General features: G+C 37.3%; 1 protein-coding gene across 7 annotated transcripts in view; it reads left to right on the top strand.

The window, feature by feature from the left end:
- Window positions 1–18,252, top strand: part of MYCBP2 (MYC binding protein 2) — a 477,832-nt gene that overhangs the window by 360,245 nt on the left and 99,335 nt on the right. For 4 of the 7 annotated variants that reach the window (XM_067563270.1, XM_067563271.1, XM_067563268.1 and 1 more), the window contains 4 exons: window positions 1,893–1,967; window positions 3,954–4,178; window positions 5,066–5,198; window positions 16,099–16,224. In XM_067563270.1, coding sequence (XP_067419371.1) covers window positions 1,893–1,967; window positions 3,954–4,178; window positions 5,066–5,198; window positions 16,099–16,224 — 559 coding nt within the window. The remainder of the gene's footprint in view (window positions 1–1,892; window positions 1,968–3,953; window positions 4,179–5,065; window positions 5,199–16,098; window positions 16,225–18,252) is intronic. The other 3 variants (XM_067563273.1, XM_067563272.1, XM_067563269.1) reach the window with 2 other exon arrangements.

Below are 18,252 nucleotides of genomic sequence, written 5' to 3'. Positions count from 1 at the left end.
TCAATCTGGCAGATTTTTATCTGGAGTTTATTGGGAAATAGACACATGAATGTTTCATTCCTTTAGACTGGCATTCAACATATTATAAGCCAAGAAGACTTGATGTTTTTAAGATTCCAAAAGTAAAACAAAAGAGAAGTACTAGTTTGGTATATTCAGTTTTGCACACCCGGCATATTGCTTTTTTTCCTGCTTATAATTTCATGTTCATTGCTTTTCACATACAGCTTTTCACATAACACAATAATAATGCATAATTTTGAATGAGAGCTCTAGAAAAGTAATATTTTTTGATGTTTTATGTATGGGAAGTCTGCATTGCTCAATGTTAAAATAGACAGTGAGATAAATGGCAAAATTAGACCTTCAATCTATTAATATAAAATTAATACTTTTGAAAATAAACTGATTAGATAAATATAGAGTTTAATTGTCCTCTTAGAGTTATGCCAAATTTCTCTCTACCTTGTTTGTGTATAAATATTGTGCCTGTTTCAATACTACCTGGATATACTGTATTCTGAAAAAATTGTCAGATTGAGTATTTTTCTGCTCTAGTTTTAAAAATCGCAAATGTTTAGTGTTACTAAAACTCGATCTGAGAAGAACTTAGGCAAACACAAAATGTGTGATTGAGATGGTTTATTTTAGTCGATATTTTTTACTTGCATTGGTGCAGCCTTGGAAAAGCAATGTATAGAAAAACTTGTAAAGCTTTCAGTATGACCCTTTTTTGTCTAAGACAGTTCATTATTTCTCCTATATACCATTGTTAAACTGTAATATGACTGCTTTCCAGGGATTTCATTTAATTTCCTTGTCAAAATAGGGCTAAGAAGTGTGATTTTAATAATAAGCATGTTTTGTTAATCTAGACAAGCGTTGCTGTTCCAAAGAGATGCTGCAGAATAGATTAATTTTGATAGTATTTAATTAACACTCTGTATTAAATAGAAATCAGATTTTCCTTGCATATGATAGGAGCAGGGAGAGTTTCTTTGAGGTGAAAGAAATAAAGTTTATATTTTGATGAGAATAGGTTGTTTTATGTTTTTCCCCCAAAGGTTAATGAATACTTACTAGCTGTGTTATGAAAGTATTTAAAATGCACAGTAGACCCTCACTAATTCCCACAGAAAGGAACAGCAATTGCAGCTTGCTAAAACTCATTAATTTATTTTACAATTGCATTTATTTTATTATATTTTATAATGTACTGATAAATGTATTTTTGTACAAATAATAAATCCTTAGTGATAATTCCTCCTACGGCACTCTATTTTAGTTTTTCTTCTGATATAATGGGGAGCAAGTGCTATTTTTGTATGCAAATTATAAATTGTGCAGACTAGTGAGGTTGTACTGCATGGCAATTCTTTGTTTTCAACCTTTTTTGAGGACAGCTTAATACTTCATAAATCTTCCCTGTTACGAATTGGGTGGCTGAAAGTCGACATTCAGCCATGCCACATTAATTCACTCAAATAATCTTTGCAAAGCAGCAGACTGTCTTGTCATAAAACAAATCTGGCTTGCACTGGAACATATATATTGTTTCACTGTGAGAGGAGTGTGGGGTTTGTCTTGCATAAGTTTCAAGCTTTAACAGATGTCTGGCTCTTTTTTCAGTAAATGGCATGACACACTACATCCATTTAGAGCTTTTGACATACGAATCTGTTTTTGTTTAACAGATGATTTGCAGTGGTGAGCAATGGACTCAAGTGACTTCATTTTAAAAAAAACACTTCTTTTATAAAAGTCAGTTTACTTTAATATTGATGTTAGAATGCAGAAAATTTGCATTACAATGTCTCTAGCATCTTCTTCCAATGTTCTCTTGTTCCCATTTCCTTGTTGATATTTGTCTTTTTTTAAACTTTGTTGCTCAGAATGTCTTTAATGCTAGCCAAGGAATCAGGGATTTGGACTTTTTTTCATGGACTTCTAAAGCTTTCCCCCCCCAGGTGAGTTAATTGTCAAGAACAGTCACATTGTATCCTGATGTTTTACATTAAATAACCTTTTTGAAGTCTGCCATAGTCTGATTTATTTTTGCAGGAAATGCTGGAAATGTAAATACCATGCTGTAGAATTGTGTATCTACGCCTTTCTATTTCAGTGTACTCTAGATTGAAAAATTATTAGTTAAAAATGAAAATTATGGCTACAGAACCTCCAGCAACACAAAAATAACCATTTTCTTTTAAATACTACTACTTCCTGATTATGATATTCAGAAGCATTCATGGCTATTTAACATTAACAAGAGAACTCTCCAATCACTTCTGTTTATAGACAAGATATGCTGCTAAACTATTTTTCCCCTGTTTTCACTGATATTCACCAGTCCATTGCAAAAGTAATAAATTGAACATAATAGGCTCCATTAGAAACTGGATCAGTTCAAAAGTATTTAATAAACACAGCTGATGAACATTACACTAACACCTTTACTAATCCATTTCAAAAGTGCCGTAATTCCTAGAAAAATATCCACTTGTATTATACATGACTAAGTGTTATGAATATCTCTCAGATGCTTTTGTAAATTATTTGGAAGGCTATAGTTGCTTTGTAGGCAATAGTTTCCATAGAAACTTTTTAATGGAAACTATCCTCAAATAATTACGTATATTGGTTTATCTGTTCAAAAATATAAATTTTCACTATTTTTTTATCCCCAACAACACTGAACCACTTTGCTGCTCTAGAAACGTTAATTGACAAAAATACTTAACTTCCAGTTTTTGAAGAACATTAGGATTTTTCCTCCTTGAAACAATTTACGTTAGAAAATGCCAAAACTTTAATTAAAAATTCCCTTCTTTGCAGAACAACTTCATAAAGGGCTCATCTGCAGTAGTTTTCTTGGGAAAGCTATTATAACATTTTAAAAAGGCTGTTATAACATTCTGAGCACAATACACAGGAATCAACACCAAACAGCTGAAAATTTGAAACTGAACAATGCAAATATTGTGATTTTAATGAAGGAATTAACTACACTTGCAAATGGTCTTTGTATGCAGGTCACACGTCTTGTTTTTAAATTACATTACTCATTGCTATTTATGTTTTTGTGATATAAAGTGTGTATGAGTGCTCCTCTCCAGTATGTTCGTGTATACTGGAAATTTTACTAAATTACAGACAGTGGAAGAGCCATGCCCATCTTCCTCATTTACAATGAAGGTTGGAGAGTGCCTAAGAATTCTAAACATAAGGGGTCATCATACCTCAGAATTATAACATCAGTTCAGGCTTTGGTTTGTCACTCATCCTTGCTTGGTTCTAAGCAAAATAAGTCTGCAATGTTATTCTGATTGTCACAGTAAAAATAAAATAATAAATACACACTAGTATTTTATTATGTACGTACAAGAACCATGGGGCTACTGCTCCTCTAGGCCTAAATAATAATAATTTTATCTTTATTCAGTGTTTACAATATATTCCTGAAATTGAGTTAAAAGAAAGGAGCACATTTAAATTGGAAACCAGATAGCATATGTCTCCTTTACACATGCCCTGAAGATCAATCCAAAAACTCTATATAGCATGTTTGGGTTCTGTGTGCTGATAAATGACAGTACCAAACACAAAGGACTTCATGAAAATGATGGTGAAAATAATTTCATGTCAAACTGCACATATGAAAATATTTATATATTTAGTGGCCTAAATTTAAACCATTTATGTTGCACTGAGGTATCTGTTCATTTCAAATATAGCAGTAGTTGAGATATGTGTATATCTGCATGCTAAAATAATCATTTTGGAAAGGAAACCTATAATTCAACTGGTATTATGACCAGGGTTTTTTTTCCTCTTTCTAGGTTAAGAAGTTAACTGTTCCAGACTTAGTGAAGAGGTGTTTCTAATCTAAAAACTGCAAAGGCATTATTAACAGGTTCTATTCTGTTTTTCTTTTGCTTTTTTAAATTTTTTAGGAGTCTAGGTCTAATAATGATGCCTTTTTCAAAGACACAAATTCACGCTGCACACAGGAAGCAGTGATGCAAGAGCAAGATATGCCATTCCTTCGAGGTGGACCTGGAGTGTACAAGGTAGTGAAGACTGGCCCTTCAGGTCACAACATCAGAAGCTGCCCTAACCTTAGAGGTATCCCAATTGGAATGTTAGTTCTGGGAAACAAAGTCAAGGCAGTAGGCGAGGTATGGATCCTTGTAGCTTCAGTTCATGTCTTCATAGATACCAGTTTATAACAGTAGTAAACGCAACAAAAGCATCTGCCCCTACACAAGGTTTGCTTTTCCAACCCTGGTGGTTAAATATTAACATTTGAACTTGGTTTATATTATAAATGCTAATTCAATTCTGTGTTTTGCTTTGTAGAAAAGTGTTCATTAATTGGAGTTATATTAAACTTGAATTTTCTGATGCAGCAGTTACCTATATTTAATTATATATTTCTGTTACAGTATGGTTGATTCATTGCAAAATAATATTATCTGTTTCACTTACTGATCATATGCATCAGTGAATTTACCTTGTTGGAGGAATCATTTCCAGGGTTGTGATCAGTTCAAAAGTGATCCTATTTCACTGTATTTATTCAGTTATTGTACCCGTCATCATGCTTTGGTATTTTCCTGTTGAGATGGGCTTGAGGATGTAGTGTGTCATGCTATTTCTCAAACAACATCAGGTGCATAATTAGCAAATTTACAAATATTTCATATATAATTAGACAGTATAACTTACTTTGCTGTTTCAGGTGCCAAAAAAGCATGAAGGTTGTTGGATAACACCTTCTAAGAGCTTATTTAGGCTTGTGTGGTTGGTCAAATATTAAACTTTTTTTTCTAAACATAAACTGATCTTATATTGTGAAAGTATTCATAATTTTAAACTTGCCATAATGGAATTTGGTTTTTATTCTACCTCAGGCTGTGGCCTTAATTTCAGAAACGGTTTTGTTTTTTTTAATGTCATGATGGAAATGAGCATATTATTTCAAATACTGAAGCATGTTGCTGGATCTCAGCACTGGATTATTTGAAAAGTGAATAAACTGTGCTTTTTTGTGTGTGTGCATCAGGTGACTAATTCTGAAGGTACATGGGTGCAAATGGATAAGAACAGCATGGTAGAGTTCTGTGAGAGTGATGAAGGCGAGGCATGGTCCTTAGCTAGAGACAGAGGTGGAAACCAGTACCTGCGGCACGAAGATGGCAAGTTGTCTTAATTTTTTTTAAATTAACTATTTAAAGTGCTTGCTGAAATGAAGGAGGGGGGTGCAAGAGTTTGAAGAACTGAGTTTGAAAGAGATAAAACATTAACTATTAAAATGACCCAAGTGGAAAAAATATGAAGTCAACTTTTTTAAATTAAACTTAACAGTACAGTCTTCAGACATTTAGATTTTGCAAAAGTGACATTTTTGTAAGCGTTTTCTGAATAATTTTTCTGTACCAATTGTGAACTATACTTTTGTCCCTTCTTCTGTTATATGAGGATTCAGTTTTTAAATAACCAATCCTGTACTTCCTGAGGCAACTTACTTCAGTCTGCTTTTGTCTCCACCTGAAAAATAAGACTGAATAAATTCATACAGCATCTTAGAATTTTTTTGCTTTGAGTTTGGTATATAATCCTGACCATTGGATAGGGGCCACAAAAGTACCCGGCTAAAAACTGCCAACAGATTTTGAATTCCATATATGAAATGGGGAAAAAGCTGTAGTAGTGTAACCTACTTTTGCTCAGTGCTTCCTGTTTTTCCTATTATAATAAAGTAATGGTGAAGATTAATTTTGGCATGGGAAAATGGTTTCCAGAAAGTGGAGTAAATACAGTCATGTTTTAGATCATTGCAACCAGCATATTTTAAGCAAGTTCTCTGGATTTTGACAGAGGTCTCTTTGCTTATGCTCTTGGCTATCTTAGAACATACTTTTCCTTATCAATGTCAATTCCTGTGAAAATACTAGCTTTAATTACCCACATGATCAGCTAGAGGATAGAGTGGATATTTTCTCAGGAAAACATGTTTTTATATGTATCCCAACCATAACCCCCAGGAAAAGGGCACATTTTACCAGGGCCCAGAAGCCCTGGAGGGGGGTGGGGCCAGCCCAGGCTCCAACCCCCATTACCATGAGGAAAAAATTGTTTGTGGCTCATGAGATTGTATGTATGGGATGAGGGATTGTGATATGTGTGTGAGAGGGGGCCCGTGTTACAAGTTTGTACTGGGCCTAAAAAACTATGCTTGGGTCCTGGCCTCAACCACAATAGATCTTTAATTTGCCATTTATTTAACCTAATTTAGGGTCTAAGCATGGTACTGCTACATCTGCTTAAAAATCACAATTTTTCCTCATGTAGGAGAACACTATACTTAAAGTAGTAGTACTAGTGCTTTCTTTGGATCTAAGGATCCTACTGAAGTTCTTGGACTGCTTTTGACCATTGTACTTAGATTTAAATGTGATATAAAATGATAGAAACCTTTTACAAAACTTCATTAGGGAACTTTATCTTACATTTGCATGAAAGAAGACTTGATGATCTAATATGTCTTTTAACTTCTGTAATCCTTTTTCCATTTATTCTGCTATCCTATAATGCTGTCCTTTCGTGTCTGTGGACATTCCAAAGTACCCTGCCTTTTTTCATTATGATGTGCAGAAAATTAATTGTACTGCTGTATAGCAGGCCTGCCTAATTCTATGGGGAGTTGCAAGATGTGTAGTGAACAAATAAAGGTGACCAACACATTGAACAGTAAAGATAGATAAATATTTAACAACTGTTCTTCTTCTGCTTGCACATGTCCATTCCACTCTAAGTGTTTGTGTGTTCCAATGCACAGTTGTTGGAGAGTTTTTCCCTTAAAGGTACTAGTCAGGGTGGCACAAGTGCCCCTATTGCCTCATGCACCACACTTAGGCATAAAGGGTCAAGCTGCCTTGACCTCCCTCAGTTCCTTCCTACCGCCCGTGATGGTTGTTGGAGGTGTCCAAGCTCTCTGAAAGTCTTTAGTCAAAACCTGTAAATAATATCTGTTGTGTGTAGTTTAGTGGGTTTTTTGATGTTTTGTGTGGTTCTGGCACCTAGTCTGGGTACTGGCACAAGTACCACCAATATGCTGCACGCTCCAGGTTTCAAACCCTGTCATTTTTGTGGCAAGGCAACACTTAATAGTGACCTGCCAACTCTGATATCAGCCTCAGTACTAGCAAGGGGCTTATAGAAGGGACCCTTAAGCTATACACAGATGGGGACCAAGGCCTTATGAGTGGCTCTTTTGGAACCAGTGGGGCTTCCTAACTCAATTGAGAGCATCCCTGTAGTCACCTTATGCAGCTGCATCTACTGGTCTTTAGGAGCATCAATGCCATAAACACTCTAGCAGTAGTATTGAGTTTGTCATAAACAGATTCAGGATCCCTGTCCCAAGAGAAGCAGGAACTGGCCTGTCCCCAAGTAGTGTTGACATCCTCTTTCTCATCGCCTTATGAGGAAATTGTGATGGAGCCTATTTGTCTGCTTCCTGATGATTTAGGACTCATCAGGAATTGTTGAGGAGGATAGCTGTGATCCTAGACATCCACCCAGAGGAGGTCTGGGAAAAGTCCCACAAGCTGGTGGACATTTTGATATCTGCGGATCCAGCTAGAATAACTCACCCTATGATAAGGCTATTTTAGACCTATCAAGGTTCCAGCATCCCTGCCTCCAAACTACAAAAACAGTGGAGAGGAGGTACTATGCCTCTTCTCAGGGATTCAATCACCTACATAATCATCCCCCTCCAGGCTCCCTTGTGGTGGCAGACAGTGAGAAAGAAAAACTGGGGCACCAGCTATCAACCCCAAAAAATAGAGGACAAGAAGCTGGACTTATTTGGGAAGAAGCTTTATTCCACAGGTGGATTACAGCTTCACATTGCAGACCAGAAAATTTTTCTGGGGCACTATGATTTCACCTTGTGGGTTACTGTTTCAGAATTCAAAGACAAGCCCGCAGATGAGGTGAAACAAGAGTTCCAATTTTTAATGAAGATGGGCAAGTTGTTCACCAGAACAGCTCTGCATGCAGGTCTGGATGCATCAGATTCTACAGCTGGCAGCATGGCCTCTGCTGTCACAATGAAATAGTTATTCTGGTTATACTCTTCTGGCCTTCCTCCAGAGGTGTAACAGACCGTTCTGAACTTACCTTTCAAAAAGCCATCACTCTTCTCAGAAAAGATGGACAAAATTCTGCATTGTCTTAAAGACTCTAAAACACCCCTAAAATCCCAGAACATTCAATCCCAGCAGTGAAGCTGCAGACATTCCATCCTCATCAGTCCCAGCATTTTCAGAGTTTGCCACTCGAGCCCAAGATCTGCCAAGGAGAAGGAGCAGAGGTTACAAAAGACATCCACTACCACCCTCTGCTTTGGCAGCTGCTGGTTCATCAAGGCAGATGGCATCTTCCCAGAGCTCACTTTGCTGGTTGAGAGCAGTCTATCTGTTCTAAGACTGGCATAAATTTTTTTCCAATTTTGCAAACTGCCTGTTCCTCTTCTGTTATGCTTAGGCCCACATCACAACAGATAGCTGGGTTCCAAGCATGATCGAAGTGGGATATATAAGCAGTTTATTTCTTCCCCCTACTCATCCCCCTTCTCCGTCCCTCTTCAGGGACCTCTCTCCCAACGCTGTGCTTTTATAAGATATACAAATGGTCCTCCTTGCAGAAGATATAGAAGAGGTCCCTCCTTTGTTCAAGGGAGAGGGTTTTACTCCTGATACTTCCTGATCCTGAAGATAAAACAGGGTTACAGGCCTATTTTAGATTTCAGGCAGTTAAACAAGTTCCTGAAAAAATGAAATTCTGGCTGGTCACTCTAGCTTCCATTATTCCCTCCCTGGAGACTGTTATGTTGCTCTCGATGTAAATGACCCCTGCTTTCACGTGGCTATTCATCAGAGCCACGGAACATTTCTAAGATTCACCTTCAGCTGTCACACATTATGAGTTCACAGTGCTTCCCTTTTGGTCTCTGAGCTGCCCCATGTGCTTTTACAAAGTGCGTAAAGGTAGTAGCAGCATTCCCCCAGAGTTCAGGAGTCCATGTCTTCCTGATGATTTAGGATGATTGTCTGATAAGAGGTGGACCAGGTCACAGGTGGTGTTCATCATAAAGATAATCCGATCCACCTTTGATGTGCTTGGCCTGCTGACCAACACAGAGAAGTCCATCCTGTCTCCAGTACAGAAAATAGAATTTATTGCAGTGGTCCTAGACTTAACAGCAGCCAGAGCTTTACTACCACAGGCAAAGTTTCATGAAATGCAAAACCTCATTCTGGACTTAGACTTATTCTCTCACCATAGTGAGAAACTGTTTAAAACTGCTGGGGCACATCACAGAATGCACTTATTTTCTCCAGTATCCCACACCATCTTAGATTGCTTCAAGGCTAGTTGGCAGAGGGGTATTCTCCAAGAAGGCACCACATAGACATGTTAGTGCAGGTATTAGTGCCAGTACCAAGTCACATCTTACTCTTCTTAGACTGGTGGATAAATCTGACGAGTGTCTGCAAGGGTGTTCCTTTCACTCCACCTCAACAATCTCTTACCTTGGTCATGGATGCCTGAGACCTGGTGTGGGGTCTCACCAGATGCCCTTGCAGCTCAAAGATCTGTGGTCTTTCCCCCAAGATCTCAGTCTACGTATAAACTTCAGGGACTTGCAGATTATACGATTAGCCTGCATGGTGTTCCTTCCTTGCATCAGGAAGGGGGTGTGTTGTACATCTGTTTGCAACAAAAGACAACAGAAAATGTCACCAGTTCTGTTCAAGAGCAGGACACAGCCCAGGTTTCCCCATGCTTTTCCCCCATCCCTCTTCTTCCCAGACTTCTGGGCAAGGCCGAGCAGGACAAGGCCATCTTACATTGATTCCCCTGGCATCAACACTGATTTTTACAATTCTTGGACCTCTCGATCAGTCCCCTGCTGTCACTCCTGCTTCACCCAGACCTAATTTCACAAACCTGTGCCTCTTCCAAAACAGTCTTCCAGCCTTTCACCTGACTGCCTGGAGGCTTCATGGTTAGCATCAGCAGGGGAGTCCTGCTCTAGAGAGGTGCAAGAGGTACTGCTGAATAGTAGAAAACCATCCATTAGGATAACTTACTTTCCTAAATGGAAGAAGTTTTCCATCTGGTCGAGGCTGAAATGAGTCTCTTCTATTCTTGCTTCTATTCAATATGTGCTGGACTATCTTCTTCTCAGTTTATTCATTGCATTTGTGCAGAGAAAGAAGGGCAGTCTTGTTTCCACACAAAGGATTGTGTCATGGATATCCGGTTGTATTCTACTGTGTTAACAGTTGGCTAACTTAAAGCTGCTGAATATAGTATTGGGTCATTCAACTAGATCACAAGTGACCTCTGCGGCATTTCTGGCTAATGTGCCCATATCAAAAATTTGCAAAGTGACATCCTGGTCATCATGTCACATGTTTGCTTCTGACTATTCTGTCTCTCAGCAATGTAGAAACAGTGCTAAATTTGGGCAAATGTTCCTACTGTTCCTGTTCAAATACCCACCCCCTGTTGGGAATGTTTGTGAGTCACCTACAGTGGAATGGACATGTGCAATCACTCAACAAAGAAAAAAACTGTTACTAACCTTTCTGTAACTGTTTGTTCTTCGAGATGTGTTCCATATGTCAGTTCCACAACCCATCCTCCTTCCCCTCTCTATCAGAGTCTTTCTGGTAAGAAGGAACTGAGAGAGTCTGTGGCTGCTCGGCCCTTTATGTCTACATGTGGTGCGCGAGGTAGTAGAGGGCTCTCATGCTGCCCCGATGGGTACTGCTAAGGGAAAAACTTTCCGACAACTGTTCACTGGAGCATACAAATACCTACAGTGGAATGGACATGTGCAACACATGCTGAAGAACAGTAGTTATGGAAAGGTTAGTCACTGGGTTTTTTTCATTTCATGCCATCTAGTCTGCACTTCAAAAAAAAGGCTGTGATCCTGCCAAAAAACAGTCCATGATCATATTGTTAGACAGTGTGTTAATACATACATGCAAAGGGCAGGGTTAAAATTGCACTACCAACATTAACTTTAGCATTTCCTGACTTTTGGGTGTTTCACTTTGTTTTCTTAATATTCTTTTAACATAGGGGTTTTTTAATGAATATATTCATTATTTAAATTTGATATACAATTAAAACGTTTACCATGTATAATCTAGTGTAACTGATTATGTTCCGATACTTTCAAAACAATTAGATTTACAAGTTGGGGATAAGGAAACGTTCTTTATATAATTTAGATAGATTCTCTGGCATAACTGAGAGAGAACCTAAATCTAATTTATTTTACGTTTGAGGATTGGAAAGAATATCTACATATCTGTATGTGGGTCATATTGTTCCAGATCTCTTTATCACCTCTTGCACCCATTCAGAATGTTGATTAGTCTGAACATAAAATAATTGTAATGTCAAGGTAGTATAGATAAAATACAAATGTTTTGCTTTGTTAAAATAAGCCATTTCATCATTTAAAAATTATACTGGTCTCATGTTTGAGCCAGCTATAATGTAGCTGTTTCTGTGTCAAAGAAGCACCGCTAAGTAAGAGAATCTGTCACACTGCTAACATGTGATATCAAGTGTAGTGGTAGGTATGTAAATAATTTTTATACCGTTGATACTAGCGCTGAGAGATAGAATGATATTGACCCTGAATACGTTATCACCCTGAGTACTGTCTTTTCTTCACTTCACGTGCAGCATGAGTTGAACAGCTGCTTTCTGATAACCATTAATACTGGAAACCAATTTTTATTCCATCTAAAAGCACCTTGGAATCCTTATTTTCAAATAGTATTAAGCAGTAATTTTAACTCCAAAAGTTTGTGTATCACTGACTGCTAATGTACTTTTTCAATTGAAGGGCAAAGAAATCAAGATATACTAAACAGATTGTTGTTGTCTTAAACATCGGTCAATATCTTGTGTCCTGCCTGGTCTAGTAGTAATGTGGCTTAAACACTCAACACTTCTAAGTAAGAGCTCTGTGAAGCTCAAAAGCTTGTGTCTCTCACCAATAGAAGCTAGTCCAATAAAAGATATTACCTCACCCACCTTGTCTCTCTAACAATTCCAAGTGTAGTTCTTAGACCAAAGCGTTTAAAGAGAATTTTAGTCCCTGCATCTTGTCTCAAAATGATTATTGATGGAAGTACAGTGCATTCTAAGTATTCTATCACTGCACAAAGAAAGGAGGGGGAAACAAGTATGCTATTTTGGAAGAATTAGTATCCTGCTGAAGCTATTATATTTCTATGACATTCCCAAGGTACAATCTAGGCTGATGGATAGCTGTGTCCCATCAACTCTCCAACCTGCTTGGCTGTGAGAATAACCATTCCTGGTCTGTTCACACACAGCCTCTAGCATGCAAAATGTGTCTCAGCTGAATTATGAGAGTTCTTCCTCCAGCCAGCCACTCCTGAATTATATTGCAGAGTGACACCAGGAATTCCTAGTCTCAGACGTATCCCCAGAAATGTGTGTCTTGTACTCCCCGGCTCTTTCCTTCTGGACAATACAAGCTCATACAAATTCTGTCATTTCATTAATAGAAAATTATGTGCATAAATCCAGTTATCTGAAATGAAGTTTCCACATATACACTTCCACACAGGCTTAGATAAAAAAAAATTTAAAAAATGTCCACACACTGGCTTAGATAAAACAATAAAACAAGTTTATTAACTGCAGAAGGATAGATTTTAAGTGATTACGGGTAATAATGCATAAAAGTCAAAATTGGTTACAAAAAAATAAAAGTTAAAACACAAACTAATACCTAACTTAACAAGCTTAGTGAATTTGAAGCAAAAAGGTTTCTCTCACCATATGCTTACAGCAGTCTGGCTGGATTGCTCAGCCAGGACCCCTTCTCCAATCCAGTAATGCTGCTTTTGTCTTTCAAAAGTTGATGCCATAAGTAGAGATGAGGCAGGAGAGGTTATTTGTGTCCTCTGTTCTTCCTTCTTATAGCATGTCTCTTTGAGAATCATCTCCAGCTGGGGTTCAGGCGACAGCATTCTGTTTGCCAAGATATACATTTCTTGCTCACTCCTTTCTTCCTGTCACAAATGGCCTTTTAACCAGGTGATAGTTGATTATGCTGACACCTGACTGGGACGTCAGTTCGCCTTTTGTCTCCGAGGAATTGGTTGGGCCCTGCTTTAATAAATTTGGAGCACGTCTCAATAAAGTCATACAGTAGAATCTTATAACTTTATCTACAATGTTGCAACACATATTTTACCAGTATAATAATGATCAGAAGATTGAGTTTTCAAATGATACCTCACAAGACATACTTTGTACAAGATTTATCATAGTTTTGTAAAAAAGATGAACGTGTGGAATACAGACTGTCACAATTTCCTAAATCTTTTTCAAATTATTTAAATGATATAACAAATCGTATACTTATTGGAAAGTAAAAATACAATACATTAACTCTAAATTTATGGTTCCTTTTGGCACAGGAGAAATATCAATACTTTTAGTTACACTGCTGTGTTTTTATTAAATATTCTCTTAAAATTGGGACCATTACTATATCATAGATTTTAAGGCTAGAACTGACCACTGTGCTCATTTAGTCTGACTTCCTGCATAATACAGGCCATAGAACTTCCCCCAAAAGAATTCATGTTTTAATTTGAGCATACCTGTTAGAAAAGCATCTAATCTTGATTTAAAAATTGCCAAATAAGAAGAATCCACCACAACCCTGAGTAAATTTTTCCAGTGATTAATTACCCTCACTGTTAAAAATGTACACCTTTTTTTCCCTCCAGATTGAATTTATCTAGCTTCAATTTTCAGCCACAGGATCTTACTATATCTTTATCTGTTAGACTGAAGGGCTGATTATCAAATGTGTTCCTCATGTAGGTGTTTATAAACTGTGCTGAAGTCACCCCTTAATCTTCTCTTTGTTAAACTACGTACATTGAGCTCCTTAAGTCTCAGCACTACATGAATATATCAACAATAATTCTATCATTTTATATATTTATTTATTTATTTATTTTGCTTTTTGTCAGTCTTGAATTTATGGAGAGGAGTGAAGCCTTTAGGCAAACTTTTTTACCTGTACACTTAGTTTCTTTGATTACTTCTCTACCAGTACAGAAACTCACCTGTTGTCTGTGATCTGGGTCTAGAATACATTCATTTAATGGTGTGGATGATGCTTTGCTTCTTTTTCAGATGTTTTCCAACAGAAACTTTCTGCTGCTTTCTTGCCTATATGCTCAGGGTCTAACTGATCTCTATATTTGGGATCATGAGGATTTTTTTCCCCAGGTCACATTGGCAGAGACCCTTTGTTTTTTTTTTTAAACCTTCCTCTGTAGCATAGGGCATGGGTCACTTGCAGATTTAAACTAATGTAAATGGTGGATTCTTTGTAACTTGAAGTCTTTAAACTATGATCGGAGGATTGAGTAATTCAACCAGAGGGTGAATAGGGAGCTATTACAGGAGTGGATGGGTTAGGTTCTGTATCCTGCAATGTGCAGGATGTCAGACTAGATGATCATGACTGTCCATTCTGACTTTAAAGTCTATAAGTCTAAATATGACTGAAGAGAATTGTCCAAGGGAATTGCCAGATTGGGTTTTCTTGGGTTTTGTTTTGGTTGTTTTGAGGCAGTGAGGGTGGGGGAGGAGGTAAACTCTACGGTACCAGACTGATTCAGAAGAATTCAAAGAAGGTCAATTGACAGGTAGGAAAAACTTTGTTTCAAGTTTGTTTGGGTCCCCAAAGGACACTTTATGTTTTAACATATCATCGTTATATGTTTTTAAAGGAGCAGTACATTTTCTACTAACAATTGCATATTTTTCATTTGGCCTATATTTTTCTTAACATTTTTAATTGAGATAAAATTATATGGCTGCTTTTGATTTTGCTACTACATTTCTATTTAGTGTTTCATGCTTTGTGCCTGGTTGTCATAGATGTCCACAGAGCTTTCAGTTTTTGTTATATTCATTTTGCTCAGTTCAGTAGTCTGGAAATTTACATGATGAGAAACACCAATTGTAGTTGACATTTTTAAATAAAATTGACTTTTTAAGCCATTTTACTAAAAGGTAACACTGTTAGGTATGCTAGCAGCCAGAGGATACCAATTAAAGCAACTAGAAACTAACTTCCCATCTGTTTTAATAATTCAGTCATCAGAAACTATTTTAATATTTAAAAATATTTTTAATTCTTGACACCTATAATTTAAAAATGAATGAGATCCATTAAATGATGATGAGACATGCGAATGAATGAGGGAAATTTTTGTCTAGCTAATACAAAATAATTTGATTCTCCTCCTTTCCTCAATAGAAGTCACGTTTTTCCAAAAGACAGCTATAGCAGACAGTAGATATCTTACCTACTTGTGCAAAAGAATTGCTGATACATACCTTAATGCACATTACTGTACGTTATGCATATTACTGTATCAATACTATGCATGCATGTTCAGTGATTATTATTTGTAGTAGTATTCATTATTTGTTTATGGTCGTTGTACAATGCGTCAGATAGCTTACAGATATTTGAGAATGGATAGTCCCTGCCCCAAAGAGTGTAGAGGTTTTTGCAAACCAGTAAATTTGAACTTAGTATGAAATAGTTTGTCATTACTGATTCTCCAGAAAGGTGACAAGGGAACTGGTTGTTGAAGGAGATGATGGTGAGCCAACTGACTATATTCTCTTCTACAATAATTTCCTCACAGCTCCATCAGTCTGTTAAGAATGCTAAGTAAAGCATAATAAACTACTGGATTTCATTACGTTCCTGAACATTCAGATTAAGTGTAGTGCCCACTTTCAGTAGTGTATAAACTAGCTTGTGACATGAGTGATTTTACACTTACACTGTGTATGTGTTTGGCGGGCCTACCAGGAAAAATAACATAAATAGCTATCATTCTTTTGACTTGTGATTCATCTTCCCACTGCAAATCAGTGATTAAAGAAATACTAACTCTGAAGTGATGGCTTGTTTTACAGAGCAAGTTCTGCTAGATCAAAATGCTCAGACTCCTCCTCCAAGCCCTTTTTCAATACAAGCTTTCAATAAGGGGTCTGCTTGTAGCAATGGACAAGGATTTGATTATGGCCTTGCAAATAACAAAGGTAAGTTTATAGCTTCAAATGTTTTACAAAATAGTGTTTCCAAACTTTTGCCTACATGTTTTTGCTACTCCTTTTGCATGTCTTGAATAGACACCAGTGCCATTTGAGGCACCAACAGATGTGCTTCCACAAAACCATCCCTTATTATGGCGAAATGAGTTGCTGTTAATTTCAATGGCATTTTCTACTGTATTTTATGCAGTTAGTAATATTGTAACTAATGTAAATTTCTGCTTTACAGAGATGTAAAGGGAAGACTCTTTTAGACTTATTGGAGTTTTATTTTGATCCCTTTTAATTTTCACTGTTGAATAGCTTCATTGATAAGTTAATGTAGCAATTACTGTCATGTTAGCCACAGAATTATAATACAAGAATGACAATTGCTTATTCATTGAACCAGAAAGAATGATAAAATCCAATATTGTGCAAAGTCATTAGTTTGAAAAATTCTCTCAAAACCATGAAGATTCCACCTATCTGCTTTAAATAAGCTTATTTTTTTTAAAAATAAGTGCTTTCATATTTTATGACTAGGTGGAAGGTTAGGTTTGATGTTTTAATTATAGATCGTAGGTATAATACAAAGTATAATACTAAATATTTTACATAATAGCATGAAAGTGTTCTGTCTAGTTTGGAGCTCTCACATTAAAGCAGAATATTAATATGAAGTGTAATGCAAGTAGTTGTTGGGGGTATTGCTTTGTTAGCATTTGGTATATGTAGACTTTTAGAATTTAGGTTGATAAAATAGCTTAACCAAATAGCTTAATCCAGATGATATTGTACAATAAATCACAGGAAAATAAAATAAAAAAAAATGCAGCTTGAATTTTGGACAATAACAACATAGGTAAATCACCCAATATCTGCAGCAAACTCTTGTTACTCGTTAATTAAATGTAGAAGGCTAAATGAATTAGAAGTTCTTTTGCGTAGTCATATGTTCTTGAGGTATATCAGTGAAACATGGAGCTTTGCTGTTCTAATCTTATAGCTCTGTGGTCTAGGTCAGGGTTTCTCAACCTGTGGGTTGGGCCCCAAAATTGTGTCACCAGAATGTTTCAAAGGGTTGTGTGGCAGCTTCTGTGGCTCCTGTCCCACGAGACTGGCTGGGCTTACCTCTGGGGTCCCAGTGCCACTCGGGTTTGGATCAGCTGCCATGATGACAGGAATCCGGGTAGGCCAAATTTGAGAGAGTGGCACTGCAAACCCATGAGCCAGGTGACAACTCCACTCACAAATTTGGTCCAGTCCAGGTTGCAAAGCCACGGGGAGGCTGGCCCTGCATGGCAGAGCTCAGGGAGAGAGTTCCACCTCCAAACCCTGACTCACTTCAGCTGGCCATCCAGCCTGTCTTTGTTGCAGGGGGCATAACCAAAAAAATGGGAGGGCATGTGATCCCGCGTGCCCCCTCCCACACACACGTCACCTCTGGTAGGGGTGCAAATATGCTTGCCTGCCCCAGGTGCTAAAATGTCTAATTAAATCTCTGCCCCAGGACCTCCACTCACAAACCATTTACAGGGTTGCAAGAGGCCATAAACATTTACAAATGGGGCCTGAGCCCAAAAAGCTCAAAGAACGATTGATCTAGGTGACACATGCTTTGTTAGGCGGGGAGGAAAGAGGGGGAAGAAGGAGGAGTGCATCTTCAATTAAACTGGAGCTGTGGGCACATTCCAAGAGTAGGGTATCTTGGTTTTGGTCTTCAAGAGACTTTAGTAATTAGAATATATATATATTTTTTTTAAAGGGAGGACAGAAGAGGGCTTTATCTAAACTTTCTGAATTAACTATTTTTTAGTGTTCATATAATCTTGTGTAAAACTATGTTTACATTGAAATACAGGATTTACATACTTTAACATGTGAATGAGTGTTGTTTCAGAAGTTTGTCTTAACCATCCCTAATAGGATCCCTTTTTCTGGATGAAGATTAGAGAAAATTCATGAATTTTGAAAGAGAGTTAGCAAATTAAAATTTGCCCACTTGACTTCCCACTAGAAATTTTGCCCTTCACT

The sequence above is a fragment of the Emydura macquarii genome, unplaced genomic scaffold (assembly GCF_026122565.2).
Source record: "Emydura macquarii macquarii isolate MOO-44397 ecotype Brisbane River unplaced genomic scaffold, CSIRO-AGI_Emac_v2 contig_2473, whole genome shotgun sequence".
NCBI classification, from domain to species: Eukaryota; Metazoa; Chordata; order Testudines; family Chelidae; genus Emydura; species Emydura macquarii.
This window is presented reverse-complemented; position numbering and strand designations above follow the sequence as displayed.